General features: G+C 38.6%; 1 protein-coding gene across 4 annotated transcripts in view; it reads left to right on the top strand.

The window, feature by feature from the left end:
• MGAT5 (alpha-1,6-mannosylglycoprotein 6-beta-N-acetylglucosaminyltransferase) overlaps nucleotides 1–24,212 on the top strand; it is a 110,482-nt gene that overhangs the window by 64,266 nt on the left and 22,004 nt on the right. For all 4 annotated transcript variants that reach the window (XM_032190136.1, XM_032190137.1, XM_032190138.1 and 1 more), the window contains exons 6-11: nucleotides 8,937–9,008; nucleotides 10,125–10,286; nucleotides 12,034–12,203; nucleotides 13,105–13,239; nucleotides 19,299–19,432; nucleotides 22,902–23,035. In XM_032190136.1, the coding sequence (XP_032046027.1) occupies nucleotides 8,937–9,008; nucleotides 10,125–10,286; nucleotides 12,034–12,203; nucleotides 13,105–13,239; nucleotides 19,299–19,432; nucleotides 22,902–23,035 (807 nt within the window). The remainder of the gene's footprint in view (nucleotides 1–8,936; nucleotides 9,009–10,124; nucleotides 10,287–12,033; nucleotides 12,204–13,104; nucleotides 13,240–19,298; nucleotides 19,433–22,901; nucleotides 23,036–24,212) is intronic.

Raw genomic sequence — 24,212 nt, 5'->3', positions numbered from 1 at the left:
TTTACAAATATCATAGTTGTAAGGCCTTTTCCATGCTTCTGTCCTTACAGTCTGCTCTGCTACCTGTAATATTTTGGAAGTTTAGTAGTATTTCTCTTAAAATTTAAGCCAAGGTAACAGATACATTAAAGGAGATGTTTTTCCAATGTAAGGCTTGTGTCACTTCACAAGAGGGCAAATGGGTGTTTTTTTACAAGGGTGCAGGAAGTTGATTTTTTTCTTTAGGAAGAAACGTAGAATTTGGGCAACTTGTTGCCTGATGGAACAAAGGTACAGTTAGCACCGTTGTCTGTGGGTATATTTGGGAACTTCAGACTAAGGCCTTACATATTTTTTGGAAGTTTTGTCCCCATGGCAGAATGTAAAACTAATATTGGTTGAGCATGTTATTAACCTTGAGTTTAAATTTGGCATTCTTAATCCTATGATTAATTCCATGATTAATGCCCAGCAGCAGAGGTTGAAAGCTTAAATGTTTGCGAATGCAAGCATGAAATGAAATTCTAATAACACTACAATGATGTGGATTTATGAGGTGTGTTGGCTGCTAAGGATAACTGGAAATGCTACTGCAAGAGTAATTTGTCAAAGTGGACAGGGATGAAGAGTTGACAGTTTATAGTATGGTTGCACAGCTGAATGATAAATGTGCCTACAGAGCTCTCAAGTAAAAACCGCTGGTTTAAAACATCAAACTGTGTTAGGGTTCTGGCAGGTTATTACTGTTAAGATTTTTTTTTCACTTCAAGGTAACTATCTAGGAATAAAATAGTTGCATATACATCTTCTGTTTGAAAAGGCAATATTAAATTACGTGTAGAATCACAGAATGGTTGGGGTTGGAAGGGAACTTAAAGCCCATCCAGTTCCATCCCCCTGCCCTGGATAGCGACACCTCCCACCAGCCAAGGCTGCCCAAAGCCCCATCCAGCCTGGTCTTGGATACTGCCAGGGATGGGGCAGCCACAGCTTTTCTGGGCAGCCTGGTCCAGGGCCTCACCACCCTTATAGAGAAGAATTTCTTCCTTACATCTACTCCACTCTTTCAGTTTAAAGTTTCATCGTAGGGGCCCCTGACAAAGAGGCCCTCCCCAGCTTCCCTGTAGCTGCCTTTAGGTACAGGAAGGCTGCTGTAAGGTCTGCCTGGGGACTTCTCTTCTCCAGGCTGAACAACCCCAATGCCCTCAGCTTGTCTTCATAGGAGAGGTGCAGTAGCCCTTTGATTATCTTTGTATGTCTACTTTTGCTCTTAAAATCACTTCTACAATCTAGTGTGACAAGCACATGTGCTCTTTCATCCTTTTTCGGGATCTGATTTTATCTTCTAAAGCAATTCTATTAGGATGTTATATGTTTAACTCACCTCTCTCTAGTAAAGTGATTTCAAACCTATAAACAGAGGAGCCCAGAATGTTACTTTTCATTGTGTAATATGGGTCAGAACCACAGAGACACTGTAATTTGCCCATGTTTTATGCAAAGCCTTAAAAACACAGCTAGGAATAAAACTGTCCTACACCCTGGTTATGTTGTCACCGTGTATCTGCAAAACAAGAACAGCACAGTGAAAATCCAAGTCATCTTTTCTGCAGAGCCTGCACAAATGCAAGTATTAGCAGCTCTGCCTCCTCTGGTTTGCTTTTGACGGCGCTCCCGTAGGAGTACGAGTCATCGACAGCGAGCTTAACAGCTCTTCTCCACTTCTCTTCTGGTGTCTTGGCTGCTTGAGCAGACTGGGAGGCGAGCATGGCAGCAGAGGGAAAGCAAGAAGCTGTCCAAGGCGTTCAGGTTTAGTTTCTTTTATTATTTAAAGCTCTATCCTGTACAGACTTGCAGGTAAAGCTATAAGGATTTTGTACTTCAAACCAGCTGCCTTGCTGGAGGCACCAGGTCACTCCTGGTGGACAATGCACAACCGTGCAGTACTCTAGTTGTGCTGGAGCCTTTGAAAGACTGGAGGAGAAACAAATGTCCTGAATAGCAAAACCAGACTTGTGTTTTCTGGAAAGAAAGAGCAAGGCAGGGATTAGAAATGGCAAAAGTTGAAAAGGAAGTTAAGCTAACTAAGGTTTCTGAATAATTGCAGCATGATTTCCTTTTAACTGTGATACAAACTTACCCATTGAGAAGAGGTCTCCCTTCTAACCTTATTTAGTTATGAAAAAAGCCAGTTGGTTAACACTATGTCATTGCCACACTGGTTGATGGTTAGCATTGCTTCTGGTGAGAAATGTGTCAGAATGAATTTCTGGACAGTACAAGAACATGCTTCACTGCAAAATGTCAGTTTGCAGCTTATGAATTTAACTTGAGCAAATATCTTCTAAAAAATAAATTTGGCACAGTTTCCCAGCTTAATAACAACAAAAGGTGGAGGGATCTTATTGCTCCTTTCCTTCATTTAGACATTTGTGTCCTCAGAGGACTGCCTGCCACCCAGGAGCGGGACTGCTGCTGTGCCTGCTGGTCAGCTGGTGACTGTGGTGCAAGTTCCTGCAGCCCAGGGAAGCTCTCTCTGTTTTGCTCTTTTGTGCTCCCTTGAGATTTGATGCTGGAGCTGGGCAGCTATCATGAAGATTCCAGGCTTTGGATCCCAAACTCACCTTTCAGGTGCAAGTGCAGTGTTTGGTGTTCTTTTTCAAAGTGGATCCAACACTTCAAAAGACTAAAAAGCTGTTTCAGCAACCAGTCTTTGAAACTTCTGTAGCTTTTGTGTTTCCTAGTATACCACTGGAGAGAATTCTTATTTTTAGCTCTCTAGACTTCATAGAACCAACACTTTTTTTTTTTTTTTTTTACAATAATATTATTCTTTATGCTGTGAAGGGGTGGAGCAGAACAATACAGACCAAAGGTGATTTTCAATGTGGACTTGTTCCCAGAATGCAGGCTGTAGTCTAAGGCATGTTTTAGTGAAATAGTGAAAACATCTGGTAATTACAGTTATGCAGGTTCCTTAAATCCTTGTGGTTTTGCTAGTTTACTGCAGTTTACTAGCTTCTGTGTGGAAGTCCCATTTCCCCAACTGCTGCTGCATGTGTTAGATAATCTCTAACAATGAGGTGAGTTAGCGATTTCCACTTCTTCAGTGTAACGTAACATTACACCAACTTCCTTAAATACTAAAGCATTACTTAAAAAAAAAAAAAAAAAAGACTAAAATAGAAAAAAAAAAAAAAAAAAAAAGACTAAAATAGCATTCTTGTCTGAAATGTAAATTAGCAAAAAGCTTGAACTGAACTTCTGCAGTTCCTAAGAAATTGAAATGCTGATGATATTCAGTACTTTGTCCCCAAATCAGCCTGGATTTGGGAGATTGGAGCTCAGCTATCTTTTCTACCTTGGGCACTTTTTTTAAAAAGGATTATTATTTTTCTGTCTTGTTGGAGGATGCCAGTGTAAGAGAGGGATAAAATTGAGCACACGTTACTGAAGCTAGATAAGAGACTGTTTGGGATTGCCTGTGGAAACAAACTCCCAACACTACCTGCATGTGCTTCTCAGTTTCACTGAACAAGCTGGCAGTCATCTTACACACCACAGCTTTTGTCCCATCTTCAAAATGATTATGTATCACTGAGCAAATGCTAAACAAAATGTAGATGTTACGGCTTCTGGAGGAGAAGAGAAAGTCACCTTCCCAAAGGTAGCATTTCATTTGTCTCAAATGCCTAAATGGGTTTTCTAAGTGAACATTGAGTTATCTTCTCTGCCTACCTGCGTACTGTCCAATAAATTTCAAGATGCAGTTTTTCACCACGTACTGCAGCGTTGTTTGTTTCCTGCTCTTATTGACAGAAGATTGTTAATAGCAGCGCTTCGCCGTGGATTGAATTACACTGAGCAATAACTCCGCTCACCCAAAGTGCAAACGCACTTTAGTTTCCCCGTAGACGTGCTGCACCTTTCCTTCAGAAGAGTCCAAAATGAAGTTACTGCCAGGTGTTCAGCGAGTATCCTTCAGCTCCTGCTTTGTCCAACTCCCACTAGTGCTCTCTGTGAAAATATAAAGGACCTCCTGAAGCTGGGGATGTGGAGAGCCTCTGGCAGAGTACACTTGCATTCAGTTTGGAAATGCTCAGAGTGGCCTGTGCTACAGACGCTTGCCAGCTTTTTAGGAGTGTAATCAAGGTCCTTGCTCTGTAATATAGCTGAGCACTGCAAGCCTGACATCTCCTCAGTTTCATTGTATTTCCGAGGAAGAATTATTGGAACAGATGAAAGCTGCAAAGCCTCTGAGATACTTTTCTGATTGCCTAGGTTTGTTTGGGGTTTGTTTTGTTCTTTTTTTCATGTTAACTCTATAGTTCAGTTTAAGCAGTTCAGAGCACTTTCCACTAATATCAGGAACTGTGTAGCAATTTGGGGCTTCTAAAGTAGCCTGTAACCCAACCTTACAGAGGTTGGGTTACAACCAATGTACAACCTACATATGCTGTAGACAGCGCTGTGTCTACTGTGATTCAGAACCAGGCAGGAGAGGCTAGGCTTCTCAGGTGGACTTAGTCTCTTGAGCATGATCAAAGGCTGCCCAGTGCATTTGATTTGCATTGAATTCAATGCTAGTTACAGGAGGCACAGCTGTTCTTAGTCAGAAATATGACAGGAGAAGATAAATATAGTCTGCTCTGAAAAACAGCTTAGCATTTGTATCACTCATCCAAAAAATGGGCAGTCTTCAAATCTGCACTTGCTGCTTCCCAACAATCTCCTGTAACTGCTGTTCTGGGCTTTATCACATCCTTCCTGCCCAATCATGCAGAACAGCAGAGCACTCAGTTGCTATGGAGAGAAGAAGCTAGAGGAAGAACCGATGCTAACCCAGGGAGAGTAAGGCTGTCCTGGAAAGCACAGAGAGAAGTCCCAGTTCCTTCTTCAGGGATTAGTTTATGTATTTTTTTTTTTTCTTAAATGATCAAGTAAAATGCATAAACAAGTTGAAAGGCAAGATCTGAACAAATACTGCTGCCCTCCTTCCTTTTGTTCAGACTTGTGGCTTTTGGCCATGTGGTTATCTGTAGCTAAACAAACACAAAGCTGCAGTGTTTGTACATTTCTGACAGATTTCATCTAGACACGCTTTAGTGATAAAGTAATCATTTGTCATCGTTTCCCGTGACAAGGAAAACATCTGTAACAGCAAGCAACAATACCATGTTTGTAACTCCATACTGCAGCCTTATGCACATTCTGTGTAGTCTTGCTATTTATAATCATGTGTATGTATGTGTATCCACATGGATTTTTTCTGTTGTATCTGCCACATGATCATAAAGATTGCTGGCCCAGGACAAGGTACACTTCTGTGCTGTTGCATTTCCTGCACACTTTTTTTCATTAGTTAGGTGGTACAGTCTAAAATTAACCAAGGCAGTACTTTTTTTCATGTCCCACTGCAGCAGCTTCCAGAAGATGTTTTGCAACACAAGTCCTTAATTCAACCCCTTATGTTCCCCAGCACGTTGCTGTCTCATCCCTCATAGCTTCAACAAAAGCTGATGGGTCCCATAGGAAAACTTCTTCTGGGCACCGTGAGAGCAATGGGAGAGAAGGAAGCTCCAAGCATCAGGTCTTTTCCCTGAGCAGGCATTGCTGGTGGTGCTTGGCTATAAGACTAAGGAGATTAAAGGCCTTCACTCAAACCAATCTGAATGGTTTTCATCCACATTTATAGTTGGAGGTTGCTGCTCCAAGAGGTAAAACACAATTTCTGAGAGATCATTTCATAGTCACTGAAATGCGGAAGGATGCTCAGAGCACCTCCCTTTGTTTTCGGAGAAGTTGGCTTGGCAGTGGTTACTGGGCTGAACCTGAGACGAGCAACTGTGGGGCTTGCGCAGAACTGCTGAGCACAGTGACTGTCTGCTCCAGACCGTATTTGGTCACACAAGGCAACCAAGGAAATTACTGAACCCTTTGAGGTTTCATTTTGAGTGAGAGGAATCCTTGTGCTATTCTCTGTGAACCCTGGGCAACCTGTGCCAGTGCCCCACCAACCTTCAAGAACATCTTCCTAATGTTTGATCTAAATCTCCCCTCTTTCAATTCAAAGTCATTACCCTTTGTCCCATCACTACATCCCTGACAAAGAGTCCCTCCCCAGCTTTCCTGGAGGCCCCTGCAGGTACTGGAAGGCTGCTGCCATCCAAAACCACGGCTAACCGGAGGCTTTTTACTTGAAATGCATAGGAAAATACAATCGTTGTGTTTCCTGAGGAAAGCTCCAATTAAAATTTAGCAGCCTGATAGTTCTTGTGTAGGTAACATCACATCAACAGGCTGTTACATTCTGCAATCGAAGCCTGTCAGTGCTATTGTTTCCCTTTCCAGTAACTTGACAAAGCCTCTCAAGTTTTAGATAACTTGTGTAGTTGCCTAGGCTGAAATCCCTCTCTGCTGCCGAAGAGCATAAATCATTGATCATCTGTTGCTCGCACTGAGTGGGGAAGCAAGAACCTGAAACAGAGAAATCTCTCTGTTCCCCCTGAAAACCTCGTCTTCGTTAGAAGTGTGATATTTCTCGTGTGATAGGCACCTTTTTATAAGCACAGGTATTACAGCATGCGTGGGCTTCTCTACTATAGCTTTTCACTGCTGCTTTCTTCATTCTGTGTCTGTGATGGTATCGCCGTGTTCTGAAAGTAACTTCTGAGTAAGCTGCAGTGTGTGTTGAGCCCTGCCGTGGCTCTGATCACCTTCTGATTTTCCTTTCACTTTCTCTTTGAACCACTACATCGTAATTCCAGTTCTTTCGTTAATTGCCTGCAAAATTCACTTTTGTTTTGATCAACACAACAGCATTTTGGCTGTTTTGGTCGTCATAATGTTTTCTTCCTGGAGGTATGTGTGCCTCTGCTGGTTATTGCTCAAAACTACCTGAAATTCACTGCTAGGTTACACCTGGCTTGGTGAGTGTGTCAGTTGTGCTTTGCTTCTCCAACCCCACTTCCCCACGAGTCAGTAGATTAAGTTAATACAGTGATTATCTTCTTTCCCCTCCTCCTGTACATCACATTTTTAGTCTTCAACTTTGCTTTCCGGGTGCTCCTGTTCATTATTATCCCACATCTAACAGCTCTCACTTTGTGAGCCACTGGCTTAGCAAAATGTGCAAATCCTTTCCTTTTTCTATAAGAGAATGCCTCTGCGTTCTTCCTACTGCATTTACCACTCCTGAAAATAACAAGACAACCAGAATGCTTCGAAGAGTATGTGTTTAAAAATCTTCTGGTGAGCCAAGTTATGTTTTTTTTGTAGTTGTTTTTTTGTTACTGTTTTCGAACGAAAAGAGGAATTGACTAAACGCCAATATGGAAAAAATGAATGCTAGACCAGTTGTGATATATCCTTGAGTCTACTCCTGCAATGTTCATCCCTGAGCTGAAATGCAGCATTTTGATTTAGATTAGAAGGAAAATGGAATATTACTAAAAGCACAAAGGTACTGTATTGTTCAGCACGATGCCCCATGGTGCGGGACATCCCTTTGGGCAGCCTGGCCCAGCTGTCCTGGCTGTGTCCCTTCCCAGCCCCTGGCTGGCAGGGCAGCCCCAGGAGCTGAGCAGTCCTTGGCTCTGGGTGAGCCCTGCTCTGCAGTAGCTGAAACACCGCTGTGTTATCACTGCTATTTTCATCAAAAAGTCAAAACACAGCACTGGGTGAGCCTCTGTGAAGAAAATTAACTCTGTCCCAGACAAAGCCATGGCAGGAGAAGAGAGAAATTGAGACTGTGTACAGTTTTTAATACAACTGTTTTCTAGTAGCGATTCCACAGCTAAAGTTAGGACTGTTAATTGCTACAATTTCTAGTATCCTTCCAGAGCTGGAGATAATGAATAATCAGGTATTTCAAACAAGGTTGTTCATGTAGTGGCTTTCAAACATTGCATTAAGTATGTTGGGTAGATGAATTCATAGCATTCAAATTAAGGCTTTTATATAATTTGTCAAAGAAAACTACGCTCGATACATTTCTTTTTTTTAATGAGGTTGTGATATTTGCTAATTTATTATTTTTCATGTGGTTGGTTTTCTAGGCAATCATTCAGTCTTAAGGTATCAATCTCTAATGCTTCAGGCTTACAGGTCTGTGACTGGAGGGACCCTCCCTTTTTGCAATACAGTTCTGTTCCTGTTGTGCTTTCGTGGTTTGCTTCCAACAGTGAAATTCCTTCACAACACTGAATGGGCTGATTATTTGATGTGGGTTGTACAGATTCCACAGGACAAGTGAGATTCCTATGGAAAGCGCAGGCAGTTTCAGTGACTTGTGTCCATTTGCTGTTTCTTCCTTACCTACTAGCCGTTGTTTTTCTAGTAGACAGTGGTAGTACTGTATTTGCATGGATTGTTTCTCTCACAATTATGGCTACTAGTACTTGCGGATACCGTTACCTAAGTTAAAATCCTATTACTTATCAAATAAGATTTTTTGGTGAAGTCATCTTTCTTTCAATTTTTTGTCTAGATTTCTACAAGGTAGAATTCTGATCCTTGTTTTTTGATCCTTGTTTTTTCTCAGTCTTTTTATAGAGATATCCTAGGCAGATGGGAAATGTGTATATATAGAATACATATTTTGTAAGGTCTAGAAGCACAGAAAACTCAGTGCTTTTTGAAAATAATTTAGGACCTGCTCAGAAAAAGCATTTAGCAGCTGACCTCTGACTTGAAAGGGTTTTCTGTTATGTATTCATTATCATGAATGAATATCTAAATGCTACTTTTAGTTGCAAATTTGCAAGGTTAAAGTAGAATTGAATTGCAAAAAGTCTTCTTAAGCTTCTCTTAGAAGGCAGGTTTTGCCATGCAGTGACTTACTAATCAGCTGATGTTGTATTCAAACCATAGGAAAGTGGAACATAAAGGCAGTCAGAGTTTGGTAGAGGAGCTGAAAGTAAAATAGAATTGTTTGTTTTAATTTGATTGTTTTGCAGGTTGAAAATTGGTGTCCTCGTTTACCTTGGAGAGCAAAAAATCCTAATGAAGAAACCGATCAAAAAACAGTGGTAAGAAAAACATTAAAACATGGGTGTTCAGTAATTGTTCACTCAAAAGACCCTGGAAGCCTGTGCCACATAAATGCTAGTAAGACTAGAATTTACTATTGTTATTCCTCAGCTCCTCAAAACTGAAGGGCAGCTTCCTTGACTGTGTATATGTAGCTCGTCACATATTTTCTCAAGTCATACTGCAGTCTTGGTGGCAGATTTCCACTAAAAACATTCAAGTGTTCTAGTTTATGTAGCGTTGTACACAGATACTGAGAAAATTTGCAAAGCTATAGACTGTTCCCCAGTATTAAGTGACCATATGTGAAACTATCTATTTTTATTATCCCATAAATCTGGGCTTTATATAAAACAATGCTGTAACAGAAGAGGCCTATGTAAATTTCAGGTTTGTAAGGTTTTGATTTTTTCCTTGAGAAATAACTCAGTATGCAGTAGAGTTTTTAAACTGTTACAGCCTAATTATGTAGCACTTAGGTATTTTAAGATAATTATTGGGCTGCAAATGAACATCGCCTATAGAATTTTGGTGTAGAATGTCATACTTTGTAAAACCAATTGTTTTGCATCAGTCTGGCTTTCAAATGAATATTTCTTTTTAAAGGAATACTGTAGCAATGTTTCTGCCTTAATGTTATTGTAAGAGCCTTCCTTGTATTTTGAAGATTCATGATGATATCTGAATCCTCAGTGTAATTGTCTGAATTTATATTGTGTCCTAGAGATACTTTTAGCCTCCTTTGCAAACACATGAACAAAACTAAATCTTGTACTGCAGAAATAAATACATGGTGAAACGTTGCAAATATACTCCAGTGCTAATAAGTACTACTAACAAAAATAACCATAATTTATATGGCTTAGAAATGTCCATTTAAATGGACATGGGAGGAGCCCAATTCCCACCTTGCTACAACCTCTTCTAAGGTAATTGCAAAGTAAAATCTTGACTTTAGCATAAGAAGCATTATCCTTTTTTGTTTGCTTTTATTTTATTTTATTTTTTACACCAAATAATGTAAAGAACAATTCATGTTTGTGTAGTTTCATCACTTCTGAAAGGTACACACAATAACATTGGTTTTTTTGTTTGTTTTAATGACTTAATTGAAGGCTGAAATTCGTATCAACTTTGATCCTCTCTACAAAATGATGTCACGGCATGAGGAATTCAGGTGGATGATGTTACGCATCAGACGAATGGCTGATACCTGGATTGAAGCAATTAAATCACTTGCAGAAAAGCAAAATTTGGAGAAGAGAAAACGAAAGAAGGTAAGTTAAAACATTTTTTTAGCACTTGCCACTTGCAAACATTTGCCTTACTTAAGCTAAATTTTCCAAAAGTAACTTTGGAGCAGGAATACCAAATATGAGTAAAAGGCTCATGTTCGTACATTTGTCTCTTTTCAATGAGTTTTTGTTGTTTGGAATTATTTGTAAAATGGATTTGTGTTTGTATACATCCAGTAAGTCAGTCTTTGAATAAGTTTTTTAACATCTTTAATTTTGGATAAAAGAGAAGTTATGCAGAAGGTTTTAAAGAAATGAACTATAAATTTACCACAGACTGATTACACTGGAATGTTTTACATAGTTGTAGAAAACAACAGATGTATATTTCCTTTGTCCACAACTAAAATCTTACGTGGCATCTTTCTGGTTTGGGTTGGAGTGGGCTTGAAGTTGATCACAACTTTCAATCAGATCTCTTTTGACTTGTAGTGAGTCCAGGTTAAAGTCTGTGAGACTCTTGAAATCAAAAAGTCTATTTTATTTGAATTTTTTTTTTAATTACTTCAATTAGTTAAGATAAAGCTGAAGCTCTTAAACACAGAAATTTCCCTTCCTGCCTTGTGCTTACTGGAGCCAAACCTGAGCGACAGTCAGAGTTGTGTTCCTGTCCCCTCAGAAGGCTGCCTGTCTGTGGCTCTGCTTCGTGCTTGCGATCCTCAGTCCCTGCAGGAGACCTGGGCTCCATATTGTGGCTCTCATGTTTGTCACTTACCACAGTCCTTGTGGAGGCTCACTCTCTGTCAAGGAGCAATGCTTTTCTTTCAAGCAGCAGTGCAGCCTGTTTTATTAAAGAAATGTAACATCTGAGAATACAGAAACTCAGAAATAAACAAAAGCAGCACTGTCCTGTACAGGCAGTTTTGATGGGATGCTCTAGTGCTTATTCTTTGCTTTTAAAAGTCCTTTAAGGTCTTTTTTAAGACCTTTTTTAAGGTCTGCAAACATATGGTGATTTCATTTTAATGTGTCCAGTTCTCTTCTGGGAGCAGAGATTAGAACAAGATGTTTTTATGAATGCTGCTTCTTTTTTAAAGAGTGAAGGATAAGGTTTTGGTGTTTGGGGTTTATGTTTGGCACTATATGTATCAACACTCAAAGAGTAGTCCAGATGTGTAGCGAAGTGTTTGAACTCAGCTGTTGTGCTCCATTAGAAAGGCAAGCACAGATTTCAAGGAACTTTAGAGAAAACTCTCCTCCAGTGGCAGTGCAGAAAAAAGGTTGATAAAGCATCCTGTCATTCTTACGCAATCTTTCCAAGTTCCTTAATGGCTCATCCAAAAGAACATACCCTTCCTGGACCGAACTGTCCTGTTGCATAAGCAAGAATATCCTACTTGAGAATATAAGTGGTTATTCAAACAAAAGAAATTAATGTGAACCACAACTTACTTTCTGTGCAGAATTACATGTTGTTTTGTGAATAACACTGATTTAAGCGTTTTGTAACTGATCTGCTGGCATATCGTAGTGCAAAAGAATATAGTAACATTCTTGCAATTACTGTTCCAGAGATCTATTACAGAATTAAATTATTTACAGGGTCTCCAATTAGGGTGGAGGTGTTAGGTTGTTGTTGTTGTTGATTGTTGTTCTTGTGTGTTTGGCTTCATTGTTTGGTTGGGTTTTTGTGTGTGTCCATAGTGGGAATTTAAGAGAGAGAAAATGCTGTGAAGTATGTTAGTTACATGTTTAATGTTGGTAACTAACATACAACTTTTTTTTTCAGATTCTTGTTCATCTGGGGCTTTTGACGAAAGAATCTGGATTCAAGATTGCTGAGAATGCATTTAGTGGTGGCCCACTTGGTGAATTAGTCCAGTGGAGTGATTTAATTACATCTCTCTACTTACTGGGCCATGACATCAGGATTTCAGCTTCTCTGGCAGAGCTCAAGGAGTAAGGAGATTACTTTCAATTTTGAAACTGGAATACAAAAAAAATAATAAAAATCGGAAATTGTAAACTCTTGAAGCTTCTATTAACAAAGTGTATAATTTCTTGAAGCATAAAATGAAAGTGATAATTCACTAAACAGACAATAAGATTATTTTCATGAGCTAAATATGTGCTGTAAAAGGATAATGTGTTTTCATTGTAGCTTCAGGCTCATGAGACTTCATAAATGAATGCTGTAAAATTCAGACTAAGCAGCTTATTCTTTAACATTCCAGGTGCTTTAACCAGCTGCAGTAAGAAGTTTTACAGATTATCCTAATTCTGTGTCCTCTTCTTCAGTTTTTACTATTCTTCACTCAGTATCTGATTTTAAAATAGAGGTTTTAATCCTTTAAACAGATTACTTTTGATGTAGTTAATTGCTTATGTTAGGTCACATTGCTGCCTCACTCATCTTTGTCTTGCTTTGCATGAGACGTTCAGCATTAGGCATAATACAGCTATTTTAAGGTTGGGAACATGCACCTTTTCCGTAGCTTTCATTTTTTTTTATAACATGACAACATCATTTTGTAGAGAGCTCTTATTCCATCAAGCTGCCAATAGAAGAAATTATTTCCAATCATTTCAGAACACTATTTTTAAACATTCAGATCATATTATTATTTTTTTTAAGTGGATGGGATTTTTAGTGAAATTAGCTCTTTACTGATGCATATGCAGCTCTTTAATAAATGCTGAGGATCTTTAGCATTTGAATGTTTTTACATGGTTACTGATTTGGAAGAGATAAAACTAAGGCTTTTGTGAAAAGGTGAATTATTGGTATAAGTAATATAGCATGAATTTCAAGGTTGATCTGAAAGTAATACTTTTCCACGTTCCTTCTTTTTCCATTTAGGATTATGAAGAAGGTTGTAGGTAACAGATCTGGCTGTCCTACCCAGGGAGATAAAGTTGTAGAACTCATTTACATTGATATTGTGGGACTCACTCAGTTTAAGAAAACCCTTGGTCCATCGTGGGTACATTACCAGTGAGTATAATATTTATTTGACCTCTAAACTGCTTTGTTGAAGAGCTTTTGTGGAATAACATGTAAAAATACTAAAGTGGGTACGCTTACGTGAATTGGAATTTATTTAAAAGTAAAAATACAGTTCTCTGTTGTCCTTCATTCTTAAGAATAAAGCAACTGTTACCTGTTCATTGCATACCAGATGTAAGGCCCTCCCCACGCACGTATGGAATACTTGTTGTAGATCGAAGCATTTTTAATCTTAATGAATTATATTGTTGAGTCATCATCTTTGTCTGTCTTTTCTTCATTCCCTCTCTCAAGTTTTGTTCTTCCCATCTATTTGTAAATTAATAGATGGGCTGAAAGATTATGGAACTTTGCTGTTGAGTTGGAGCAGAACATGCATGTTTTGCTTGTCTGTGTTTGTCTCCATACTGGATTGATGGTTGTGGGGATTTATCTATTTAAATTTTATTGTTTAACAACAATGTAATATTTTCTGTCCCATCCCTAAAAATGCTGGGGGCAGAATTGTCTTCACTAGTAATTCTAAAGAATAAATCTGCTGTTAACTGCAGTTGCTGTTGCTTCTGTAATCTATAAGCATTTTTCCATTAAGGATGGAAGATGGTTGTCACAAGAAATTACTTGGAATGGCCTTCTTATTGTCTGCAGTTTTAGAACCAGATTTCTTTTTGTCAATATGTTTAAATGAGCAAGCCTCACACATGTTGCATTAATATAGATCAGCATGAAATAAAACCAAATCTAAATCACTGACTTTATTTTTTTTAGACCTGATCAAATTAGCTGTATTTCATGATCTGTAAAGTCCAGTAAATCCTAGCTGAGGGAAGAAATTGAAAGGTTCTCTGAAGGCAGAAGAATTGTGTTTTTTCCTACTTCAGGATTTGCTAGAACATTGCACCTTTTCAGCATAATTTTAAATAAAAGTACTGTGATTAGCGTCGCATATTGGATTACTCTTAATCTCTTTTTTAAAGTAGAGGAGTAAACAGATACTTGGGTTTTTAGGAGCCTGCTAATAAAGCTAATCCCATTTTCCACTGAGTTAGAGTTGGCTGTCTGTCTGCCAGATGCAATTGTCATTAGGCGATCACATATGGTATTGTGGTCAGGATAGAAAACCAGGCTTAGGAAATTGTAACCAAAAGGGAAGAAGCGTTTTAAATTTCTACTTGGCATATTCTGTAGCAAAGATGGTGGAAATGCAGCATGACATTGAGTTTATTAGATCAGCTCTTCAGTTTTTCTTGCTTGTTTCATGAATCATTAAATCTTAAGCTGCCAATCTGTTTTTCATTGATTCCTAATTTGTAGTAATGACTGACTTTTTTTTTGTTTAAGGAGAGAAGAATTAAATTTCACTGTAAATACATACGTTAGGCAGTATGAGATGTTTTTTAGCTGTGCTTTTGAGGAAGAAAAAATATCACTAGTTCTCTTCCACAGCCAGCATTGTGTATCTGGGGATTGAACAGGACCTCATCAGGTGTATACTGTTGCAGATCAGGTGTATTTATCTTTCTTGAGAGATTTTTGCCTAGTCTCTTAGAGAAGACTCCAAAAGACAGCAACAGTATTTCATACCTTAAAGAGAAGTTTAATAGTATCTTTCTTGGCTAGATATCTTGCAAACTGCATGTTCCTGTTTATCCCCCATGGTTTCAGAAAATAAATTACTTCCTCCCTCTCTCTGCCAGCTTGTAGAATATCTTATGTACTGTGCTTGCTTCAATTTGCCTTCTCTCCCCTGCCCCACATAAATAAATTCAGAGGTTTGGATCACTCCTTATAATTCAGGTTTTCATTGCATTTTTTGGGGATCTCTGTAGTTACTTGATACTGTTCTTCAAGGTCAGTGTAGAAAACAGGGTCCAGAGTCTAGCAGAGACCATCAGAGAAGAAGAATTAATTCTTAGTTTCAAGCAAGCTGTCTCCTGTTAAATGATCCTGTTGCAACCTTTTTTCTTTCAGCATCATGAGTTACCTCATAAAGTTTGTCATAATAATATTTTTAAGTTAAGAGAGTAAGCCTGGTATAAAAGATCATATTTACGTATTCTTGTTGAATGCATTCCAGTAAAACAAAAGCATTATCACCTATAAAGCTGCCTCGTAGGCCTTGTTCTTCACAAACTTCTCTTCCTCACTTATTAGTATCTAATGTCAGCAGGAAAGATTTTTTTTGTCTTGAAAGAGGTGTCCTGTTTTACGCCATGTAGTTCAGCAGATGTGTGCTGGTCAGCTTGGTCTTGTGTGCAGACCAGACTCAAATACAAATAAAATGTGTTTATTCACTTTGAAGTAGAGCAGTAGAATTAACCTGTGCCTTCAGAACAGGCTCTTCATAAGAGCGCAGTATGTAATCTTTGAGTGAACTTGAGCCCCGAGGAAAGTTTTGGCTGTCTCAAATCAGGTTTCTAGGACTGGTAGCTCACAAGAATGACCTGCTGTGAGAGGTGAGTGCTTCTCAGCAGCTGGAATACTGCATTGTACTTCTGAGGTCTGTAGCACCAGTGACTCCTGATAGTATGTGCTTTATCTGGGGTATAACTGTGCTACAAATAGCAGGAATACATCAAAACAAATTTCATTTGTTCCGAGCACCGTATTGTCAAGCAGAATGCCTGGACAAGCTGCATTTTTCTCTTCTGAAGTTTGGGTATTTGAAGGCAGTTCACATGCGATGAAGCAACATAAAAATTAGTGGCTTAATATAGATTGAGGGGTGCAGCTCATTGCTTTTCTTGTCACCCGCGTCCTCTGTACAGCGCAGATGAATCTGGTATTTTTTCATTTTTCTACAGCCTCTCTAGCAATGACTCATTCCCATATGCCTAAAATCTAACTGGCTTTATTCTTGAAACAAATGAACATGACAGGTATCCTGCAAAAAATGAGCAACATTCCCGCTGTTTACGTGTTTTCTAGAATACGTCTGTTTTAGGAGGGATATTTTCTGACTAAGTTCTTACATTTTGAATTTAAGTAGTGAGGGGCCTGAAAAAATACGTGCGTCTGCAGAGCTTGTTGTAGGCAGACGTGAGCTTGGCTGGGCATGAGCCAAAGCAGTCTGGAGTCTGTGTATGTGTGCGGGCATGTTGCTGTGCCTGAGCTCAGTGCACCTACAGAGCTTCTGCACCAGAACTGCTTGGGTTTTGACCGGCTTGTTCCCAGGAAAATGTCTGCTGTCTGTCTGCAGCCACGTGCCCTTCATTTAGCAGTGCCTGCTGGCATAGGTGTTAGCTGCTGACAGTGATGGGTGCTGCTGGACAGCACTGCTCACCCAGACAGAGAGGATGTACAAGGAGGGAACAACTATAACCTCAGGTGGGAGAATGACCTGAATAAATATGTATGAATACTTCCACCAGGGCAGCCCAGTTCAGATTGTGCAAATGCCCAATATTTATGGAAAAACGCTAACTTGAAAAATGGTGATAATTCTGGGTTACTTTTGTCCTTTTTTTTGTAAACACAACATTTGTCACTTCTAATATATCAGAAGAAAGAAAACATCGATGTGGTTGTTTCCATAGGCAATTTGCTACCCACCGATCCTTGTTTTAGAAGAACTGTTCTATGGTTTGTGGAAATCTTTTTTAGATGGGAAGAGTGCTTTCTGGTACACTCAATGTGAAATATTCAGTGGTGCCACACTAGTGTGTCAAAGGACAGCGCTCTGTTCTATGGGGGTGATGTACCCCTTGTTTTCTCTTCTTTGGGTGTGAGAGAGATTTCAGACATAGTTTATTTTAAATACTGCCAGCTTCAGTGAGTTACAAATACACATATAATCGCTAGTTTTCAGTAGTTCCGTTAGCTTCGTAAAATTAGAAAGAAAAAGTTCAGTTCCTCGTTTTAAAAAGGAGATAGGTCCGTTTCATTTTTAATTTAACATTTCGTGAATCAACCAACTGTGTCAATGAATAGGCAAATCAGTCTCACACCAGTTCTTTCTGCTGTGATCTCTTCCTGTCTTCCTGACTTTCTTCATGCCCTAATACTATAAACACAGGTTTCGTTTTCCCTGCTTCACTGCTTCACTTACTTTCCATTGCATCATATTTCCTGTACTTCTGCTTCAGAGCCCTGTGTAAGTTGGACTTAGTGACACCATATCACTCTAAATAATTGGTGCTTACATACCTTACACCTGAATACAGAAAAATGAGAGGAAATGAAGCACATCGAGACATTTGCATGCACTGCAGTGCTCCTTAAACGTATGATTTGACAGACTCCAGTAGTGCTGCAGGTTTTCAGTAGCTTTCACCCATTTTCTTATTCCCCTGCATTCCTGTACCTGGCCAAAAGCTGTACATTTGCTAAGAATTCTGTTTTAAGGCCTGCCAAGAAGTAAGAGGGCTTTTATTACTCAGTGATTCATCAGTGCAGAAGTTGTTTTGGTCTTGCTAGAGTATTTTGTATGATGCAGAGATAATTGCTACTGTTGTAAAATATTTTCATTGAGAACAGTTGACATAAAACACTGCACAGAAACGGATCTGTCAGCTTTGTTGTTTGGTGAATCACAATGTGTTGTATCTTTTGACTTTCTTTTTTTTTGCTTGAAAGATCTCTATGAAGATTTAAAAACAAAGTAAATTTGCCCCTTTTGTACTCTGAAATACAAAGGTGGCATTTCATTTTGTTTTATTTGGTTTTGTTGTTGTTTTTTTTTTTCTTTTTCACAATTTAATGAATACTTCAGTGAAAAGAGTAACATGTAAGTATGTAAGTGTGGTTTGGGGACTAAGTTTTTTCACTTTTTAATGCTGAACTATATTTGGAGCTAAGTTCTGTTACCTGCTGAAGCCAAGAACTTGATGTTTTACCGATGAGAATGTGTATGGGCTTGAGGCATGGGAAACTTTTTGAAGAGTGAGAAATACAGGCATTTTTTAAAGGCACTTTTACCAGCTACCGATATTCTGTGCCACCTCTGAGGTTGTGTTTCTTTCTTAGTGACAAAGTGTGTCGTGATAAGAGTTGATGTCTTTACATCACAACCCAATGTGGCACGTGGCCCTGCACAGCCTGTATCAATCTTTTCCCCAGATTTTATTTGTGGAGGGCTGAAGAACAGAAGGGTCAGCAGCTTTAGAGCCAAGTAACACAATTCATTTGCAGTAGAGCTAACGGTCAGTGTGACCACTACAAATAAAGTTCCTGTCTAAGCCATATCAAAATTTTACAAGGCTGCATTTTGGAAACATAAATCCTTGAACCTGTATGCTAGAATATCCACCATCTTATATTGAGGGTGGGTTTTTTCAGCCTTTCATGTGCTGTGGATTCTTTTTAAAAATAACACGACTCATGACTGAAGTAGGTTTGTTTTTTGTTTTTTGTTTTTCAAGGAGTTAATAAGACTTTTCAATAAAGAACTGAGTGTGAATCTCTTCTCCAGACTCCTTGTAATCCAATGCCAAGGTTTCTCTTAGTTGCAGACATCTGACTTTTGTATTATTTTTTCAAATGTCTCTAACAAACAGTTTTACAAACAAATGGCCTGTCTGACTGCAAGTGTGCAAATTAAACTGTCTTCAGGGCTTCTCCAGTAGGTCTAACTGACCCAAAAGTCAGAATCTGGAGACTAAATAGAGTTGTCTAAAGACAAAATTCTATTCTGCTCTGATCTTGGTATGTAGCCTTTGGCTGTTGCACTGGTTTTGTAGTAGTGGGTAAGAACATTAGGAAATAGATGAAGAATCCTCTCTTCTTCTGCCTAAATTCTACTTCAGAGCCCCAGGAATGTAGGTGACCGCAGCAGTGTTCCCATAAGCTGTACTTGGATGTTGAAGCATGAATTCATTTTCTGAGAACAAGGAAACCAAAACCAAGCTCCAGGGTTTCTATTTGAATGTCTGAAATGTCCTTCAACTTGCTGATTGTAGTGCCTTTGAAATTGAAATATGCCTTCAGTTTATAAATCATTCACAGTTGCAAATACAAACAGAACACATCTTAATTATAACTGTGTACACATGCTTATATATATATATATGCTTGTGTACCTGCAGTAAGTCTTTATTTTTTTCTTTTAGGTGTATGCTAAGAGTTCTGGATTCATTTGGAACTGAACCAGAGTTTAACCATGCCCATTACGCTCAGTCTAAAGGCCACAAGACACCATGGGGAAAGTGGAACCTTAACCCCCAGCAGTTCTATACGATGTTCCGTAAGTATCCCTGGCTTTATAAAGAAGCTGGGGTTTTAAAAAGGAATGCTGTCATTGAGAAGAATTCTTGTATTATTTAAAACAAGTTCATGACTTAATAAAATGCATGTAAAAGGGCAGAATCGTAAGTGTAGACTATGCAAATACTCTACCATACTGTCATACACAAAAAAAAAAAAAGCACAATAGCAAGGAAAATGATAGGGCATGGTATACCTATGTGGAAAGTGATGGCTGGCCTTTCCTTCAAAAAATTTTTGTCTCAATTTTTGGAGTGGATTTCTCACAAATTTTCACCAAACTTATTGTTATGTTGTGAGCATTTATCCTGAGAGGAACTGATTCTCACTTTTTTCCCAGCAGAGTACAAAGCTATTGGAAAACAAGTAGTAGATGTCAGTATTGTTATAAACATTTAAGGAATCTTTACATACTCCCCACCACCACCCCAGGAAAAGGAATTCTCTGTAAATTTTATCATGTTAAATGATTGCAGTGACCTATTCTAGCGCTAGTCTTTGACTTTATGAAACTCAGTTCTAGAATCAAAGGATCATTCTTTTGCATGCTGTAGTACTTTAAGTTTATCTCTGAAAAAAGCAGAAAGATTCACCACTGCCAGCTAGCTTGAGGGTATATGACGCTTAGGAAAGAGGAAGGTGCACGCTGTTACTTGCAGGAGCTTCTCAGCTCAAGTCCATAAGGAAGTCCTGGGCAGTGACCAGCCTGACCTCCGAAGTTTGCTGGTGATTCTTACCTGACGCCAAGACCAGGGACGTATGCTTTTTTTTTTTTTTTTTTCCAAATCAGACTCTATAGTCACATCTTGCAAACTTTCCTGCTCTTCACAGCAGAAGTATGCATGCTGCTGTCTAGCTTACATGCTTTTGAATTCGGTTGCCTTGTAAAATCCTTTGAAGAGGCACATTTTGTCTGTTAACATTTACTGTGCAAGTTTTTTCCATTCCCAGTTATGCAGAAGCAAGCAACCAAAGGCGTGGCGGGGAAATAGGACTTGGGAGTGGTTGCGGAGTTGGTGCCTGGACTTCAGTGAGCAGAGCTTGTTCCCTGTCCACATGACTTGTTAACATTTTTTGGTTTGTCATACATGGAAAATGAGCCAAAGGCCCAATTGTGCTGTATTTAAGTAGAACAGCTATTAGGAAATTTGATTGTGAGATCCTGCTTCAAGATAGCACCAAGGGTGACGGTGCACTTGAGGAAAGTAGTTGCATGACTACTTGTGGTACAGCTGTGTTTACTCCTCAATCCCACTCCAAGAAAGGCAGAAAAAAGTAAATCTTCCCTATAAGGAAGATGTTATCTGTTGCAGTACAGACTAATGTTACATTCTGTTGTTTGGAGCAGATCACTTCATAATAAATTTTCCAAAGAGTATGACTGTATTGAAACTCCAGTAGGTAACCATTTCTGGGTTTTAATACCAGCAATGACTGCTGTTTGGCTTTGCAGAGAAAGTGCTGAAGAGACTGCAAGCAAACTCATTCTGAAGCATGAGTGATTACAGTGCTATAGATTGTTCAAGGATTTTTCCTTTTTGTGCTAGGTGCTGAAGAATCAGCATGTTTGGATATCTAAAGTTTATTTTTGTATTTTGTCCTCTGCTGCAGAGAGAGCAGCATCTTTATTGGGTTATGATTGGAAGTGCATGTTATGAATCAGTAAAACTTTTACACCAGGTTGGAACCCTGGACACCTTCCCAAGATCCCCAGACTCTATTATGTTTTGAGAACTCTGATTATAAGGGCAAAAATTATTACTGAGCAAAAAGAAAGCCATATTCAAACCTGTGGCATATTACCAAATGCTTGAGCTTTCCAGAGGCGTGAACTTTTTTTCCCTTTTTATGTTCTTTTTAAAATCTTTTATGCAAAATAGCAGCATTGGTACTTCTTAAAACTGCATGGTCTTGCTTAAAAATCTGAGTGCTTTCTGTCAATGATATTTAAGGCCCTGAATTCCACCAGTTCTAAAACTTCAACAAAGGTTTAAATTCAAGTGTGTGCTGCCTTGCCTCTCTTTTTAATGCGGTCTCTTATCCAAAAATACAAAAGGATAGAAAAATGCCCCTTTTCAGGAATATTTGCAACATGCCATTCACTGTGCTAAATGTTAAGGAGTCCTTGGGTTTAAGTGAGTGCCTAACGGTTGCTGAGACATTTTTCTGTGAAAGAAGGATAATTGTCATTTGAAAGATTAAATATAACAATAAAGGGAACCATGTACTGCGTATAGTTTCTGTTCTGTTGTGTTTTCCAATTTGCTGGGTTTGAGGAATCAAAAGTAAAGTGTCATAATAGCAATAGAATTTCTTTTTGTAGAACTTTGACTACGGGTTTAGCATTGTATGTTGTATGTCTGGGGTCTTTTTTTCCTCCATCTTTTCCTCCTTTTTTCCACCTTTTTCCCCCTTTTCTTTGGCAAAGCGCACTTACTAACAAGTTGTCAACTTGAATTAACAGAATTTGAAAGGTGAGACTTGCAGAGGAGATCCTGGTTTCCATTAGAGTGTTGTTCTGTGTAGACATGCAAGGCTGTGCCACTTTTTAAATAGGTGCAATACCCCCATATATTGCAGTATTTTTATACAATAGGAATGAATTCTTACCTGAAGCTGTGAACACTGCAGTCCATCCATGCAATTAAACACATTTTCAGCAAACAAGCAAACAACTTAGCTGTAATGAGCCTACAGCTCTGTGCCTTTAAAGGAGGAGAGCGAGAGCAGTGCCTAGTATCGCTGGATGTCAGTGCTGAAAAAAGAACAATGGAGGCTAAAAACATAGGAAATTAAGACCAAATCCCATAACCTTTGCAATTAACACAACAGTTTTGATCATTTCAGTTGTCACTTTTCGATATTTTAACATAGATATATGTAGTGAATTAGGCAGTGAAATTTCTGTTCTGATTTACATGGTGTGACTTCGTAGGCTAATACCTAACACAGATACATAATAGGCAGCAAGCTGGATGGAGTGTTAGCTCTCCTAATATAAGAGATGAGCCCAGGAAATTCACAAAAATTTATCACATTGAGAAACATACAGCTTTGTTAACCAGCATAAACCCAGTGTTTTTTCCAAGTGTTGGTGTTGCGTCTCTGGGATTGTCAAGCTAGATTCCTTCTGGCTCTCTTATCTCTAATAGTAAAGTAAAGCTGAACACACAAAGAATCGTTATCATTGGCCTGGGTCCAGCTGCAGACTTTCATTGCAGGAAATGAGCCAGAAAATAACTGCTTACTTCAGTAGACATATGCAGCAGGACTTAGTAAGAACTCTTCTCAATAATAAAGTAAGCAAATATATCTGTGTGAATGTGAAGAAAAGAGGTATGTGTTGTACATTGTGTTCCTTATACCTACTTTTATTTTTGTCAACGCTTATACTGTTGTAATGTTAATTAATGCTTTAAAATGTTTTGAATATTCTCCATTTCTTACAGCTCACACTCCAGACAACAGCTTCCTTGGATTTGTGGTAGAGCAGCATCTGAATTCCAGTGACATCAAACACATTAACGACATCAAAAGGCAAAATCAATCTCTCGTTTATGGCAAAGTGGATAACTTCTGGAAGGTGAGTTTTCCATACCTGATATGCTTGAGCAAATTTATTTTGATCAATGTAATAGTGCATAATTCTAAACTTAAGTATTCTTTTTCTATAAATCTGTTAAGTTCTTTTTCTGAAAATAATCAAAGAATTCAGTTGAACAATTTGAAGTCTTTCTGATGAACAAGATTGTATCAATCTAGAATGAGATGGATCATCTGTTATTTATGCACACTTTCGTAGTATAATAAAGTTTTTATGGTCTTGATATCACAATAATTTTAGAAAATGCAGAAGCTATTACAAGTAATGTGAAATTGAAGGTGTCATAGACTTTGTAGACTTTAATCGTTTTCGTAAACAAATGTCTCGATGATTTATTTTAATATATCTACAAACAAAAATGCGCTGTATTTTGCGCTAGAAGCTGTGTTTCACTGAAAACCCTAGAAGTGTGAAATCTCATTTTATCTCCCTGTAATAATAGCAGATGTGTTTTTTTAATACTTCAATTGCTGCAATGTCTCGTCCATTTGCAGAGGAGAGCTCCAGAATAACAACAATGAGATTTGGTCGTATTTTCACCGAGTATCATATGTTGGACTGTTAAGCTCACAGTGCTCACTGCTTTTTGTCCACTGTCCTTTCCTGGAGCTCTTTTTTTCTAGGCTCATACACCTGGGAGTGTAAATTTTGTTCAGCTTTCAAAGAAAAAGGATTATTCCTTAATAACAGTATTTCTTTTTCACTCATGTCTGTGTGTCCATATTCCTGGTGTGCCTTAGGACCTTATATTTTAAGCTCCTTCTCAATTGAAAATGGAACTCATCAGTACGTGCTGTGTCATACATAGGACCAAATGATACAACAGTGTGAGAGCATCTGTTTCTCACATTTTCCTTCCTTTTCTCTTCCTTGGCATAAGAATGTCAGTCTTACACAGTTTTCTGACCCGTAGGACCAACATTGTCTGGTAACTGTGACTATACAGAATATGTTCTTGAAAACTGATAGCTACAAGTGGTCCATCTGTGAGACAAAAGAAAAACTTAAGGGAAAGGGGAGAATGCTAACAGGTTTTGTGTTAGAGAAAAGGTAGAGCTGAATGCTTCTTGGCTCCTCTGCTGAGAAAAATATGTACATTAGTTATGCTTGTTCAATTTCAATCTCTCAGGTTTAAATTTGGTTTTACTGCCCTAAG

This window comes from Aythya fuligula, chromosome 6 (assembly GCF_009819795.1).
Source record: "Aythya fuligula isolate bAytFul2 chromosome 6, bAytFul2.pri, whole genome shotgun sequence".
Taxonomy (NCBI): Eukaryota; Metazoa; Chordata; class Aves; order Anseriformes; family Anatidae; genus Aythya; species Aythya fuligula.
Note: the sequence above shows the minus strand (reverse complement) of the source record. Positions and strands in the feature narration are given on the sequence as shown.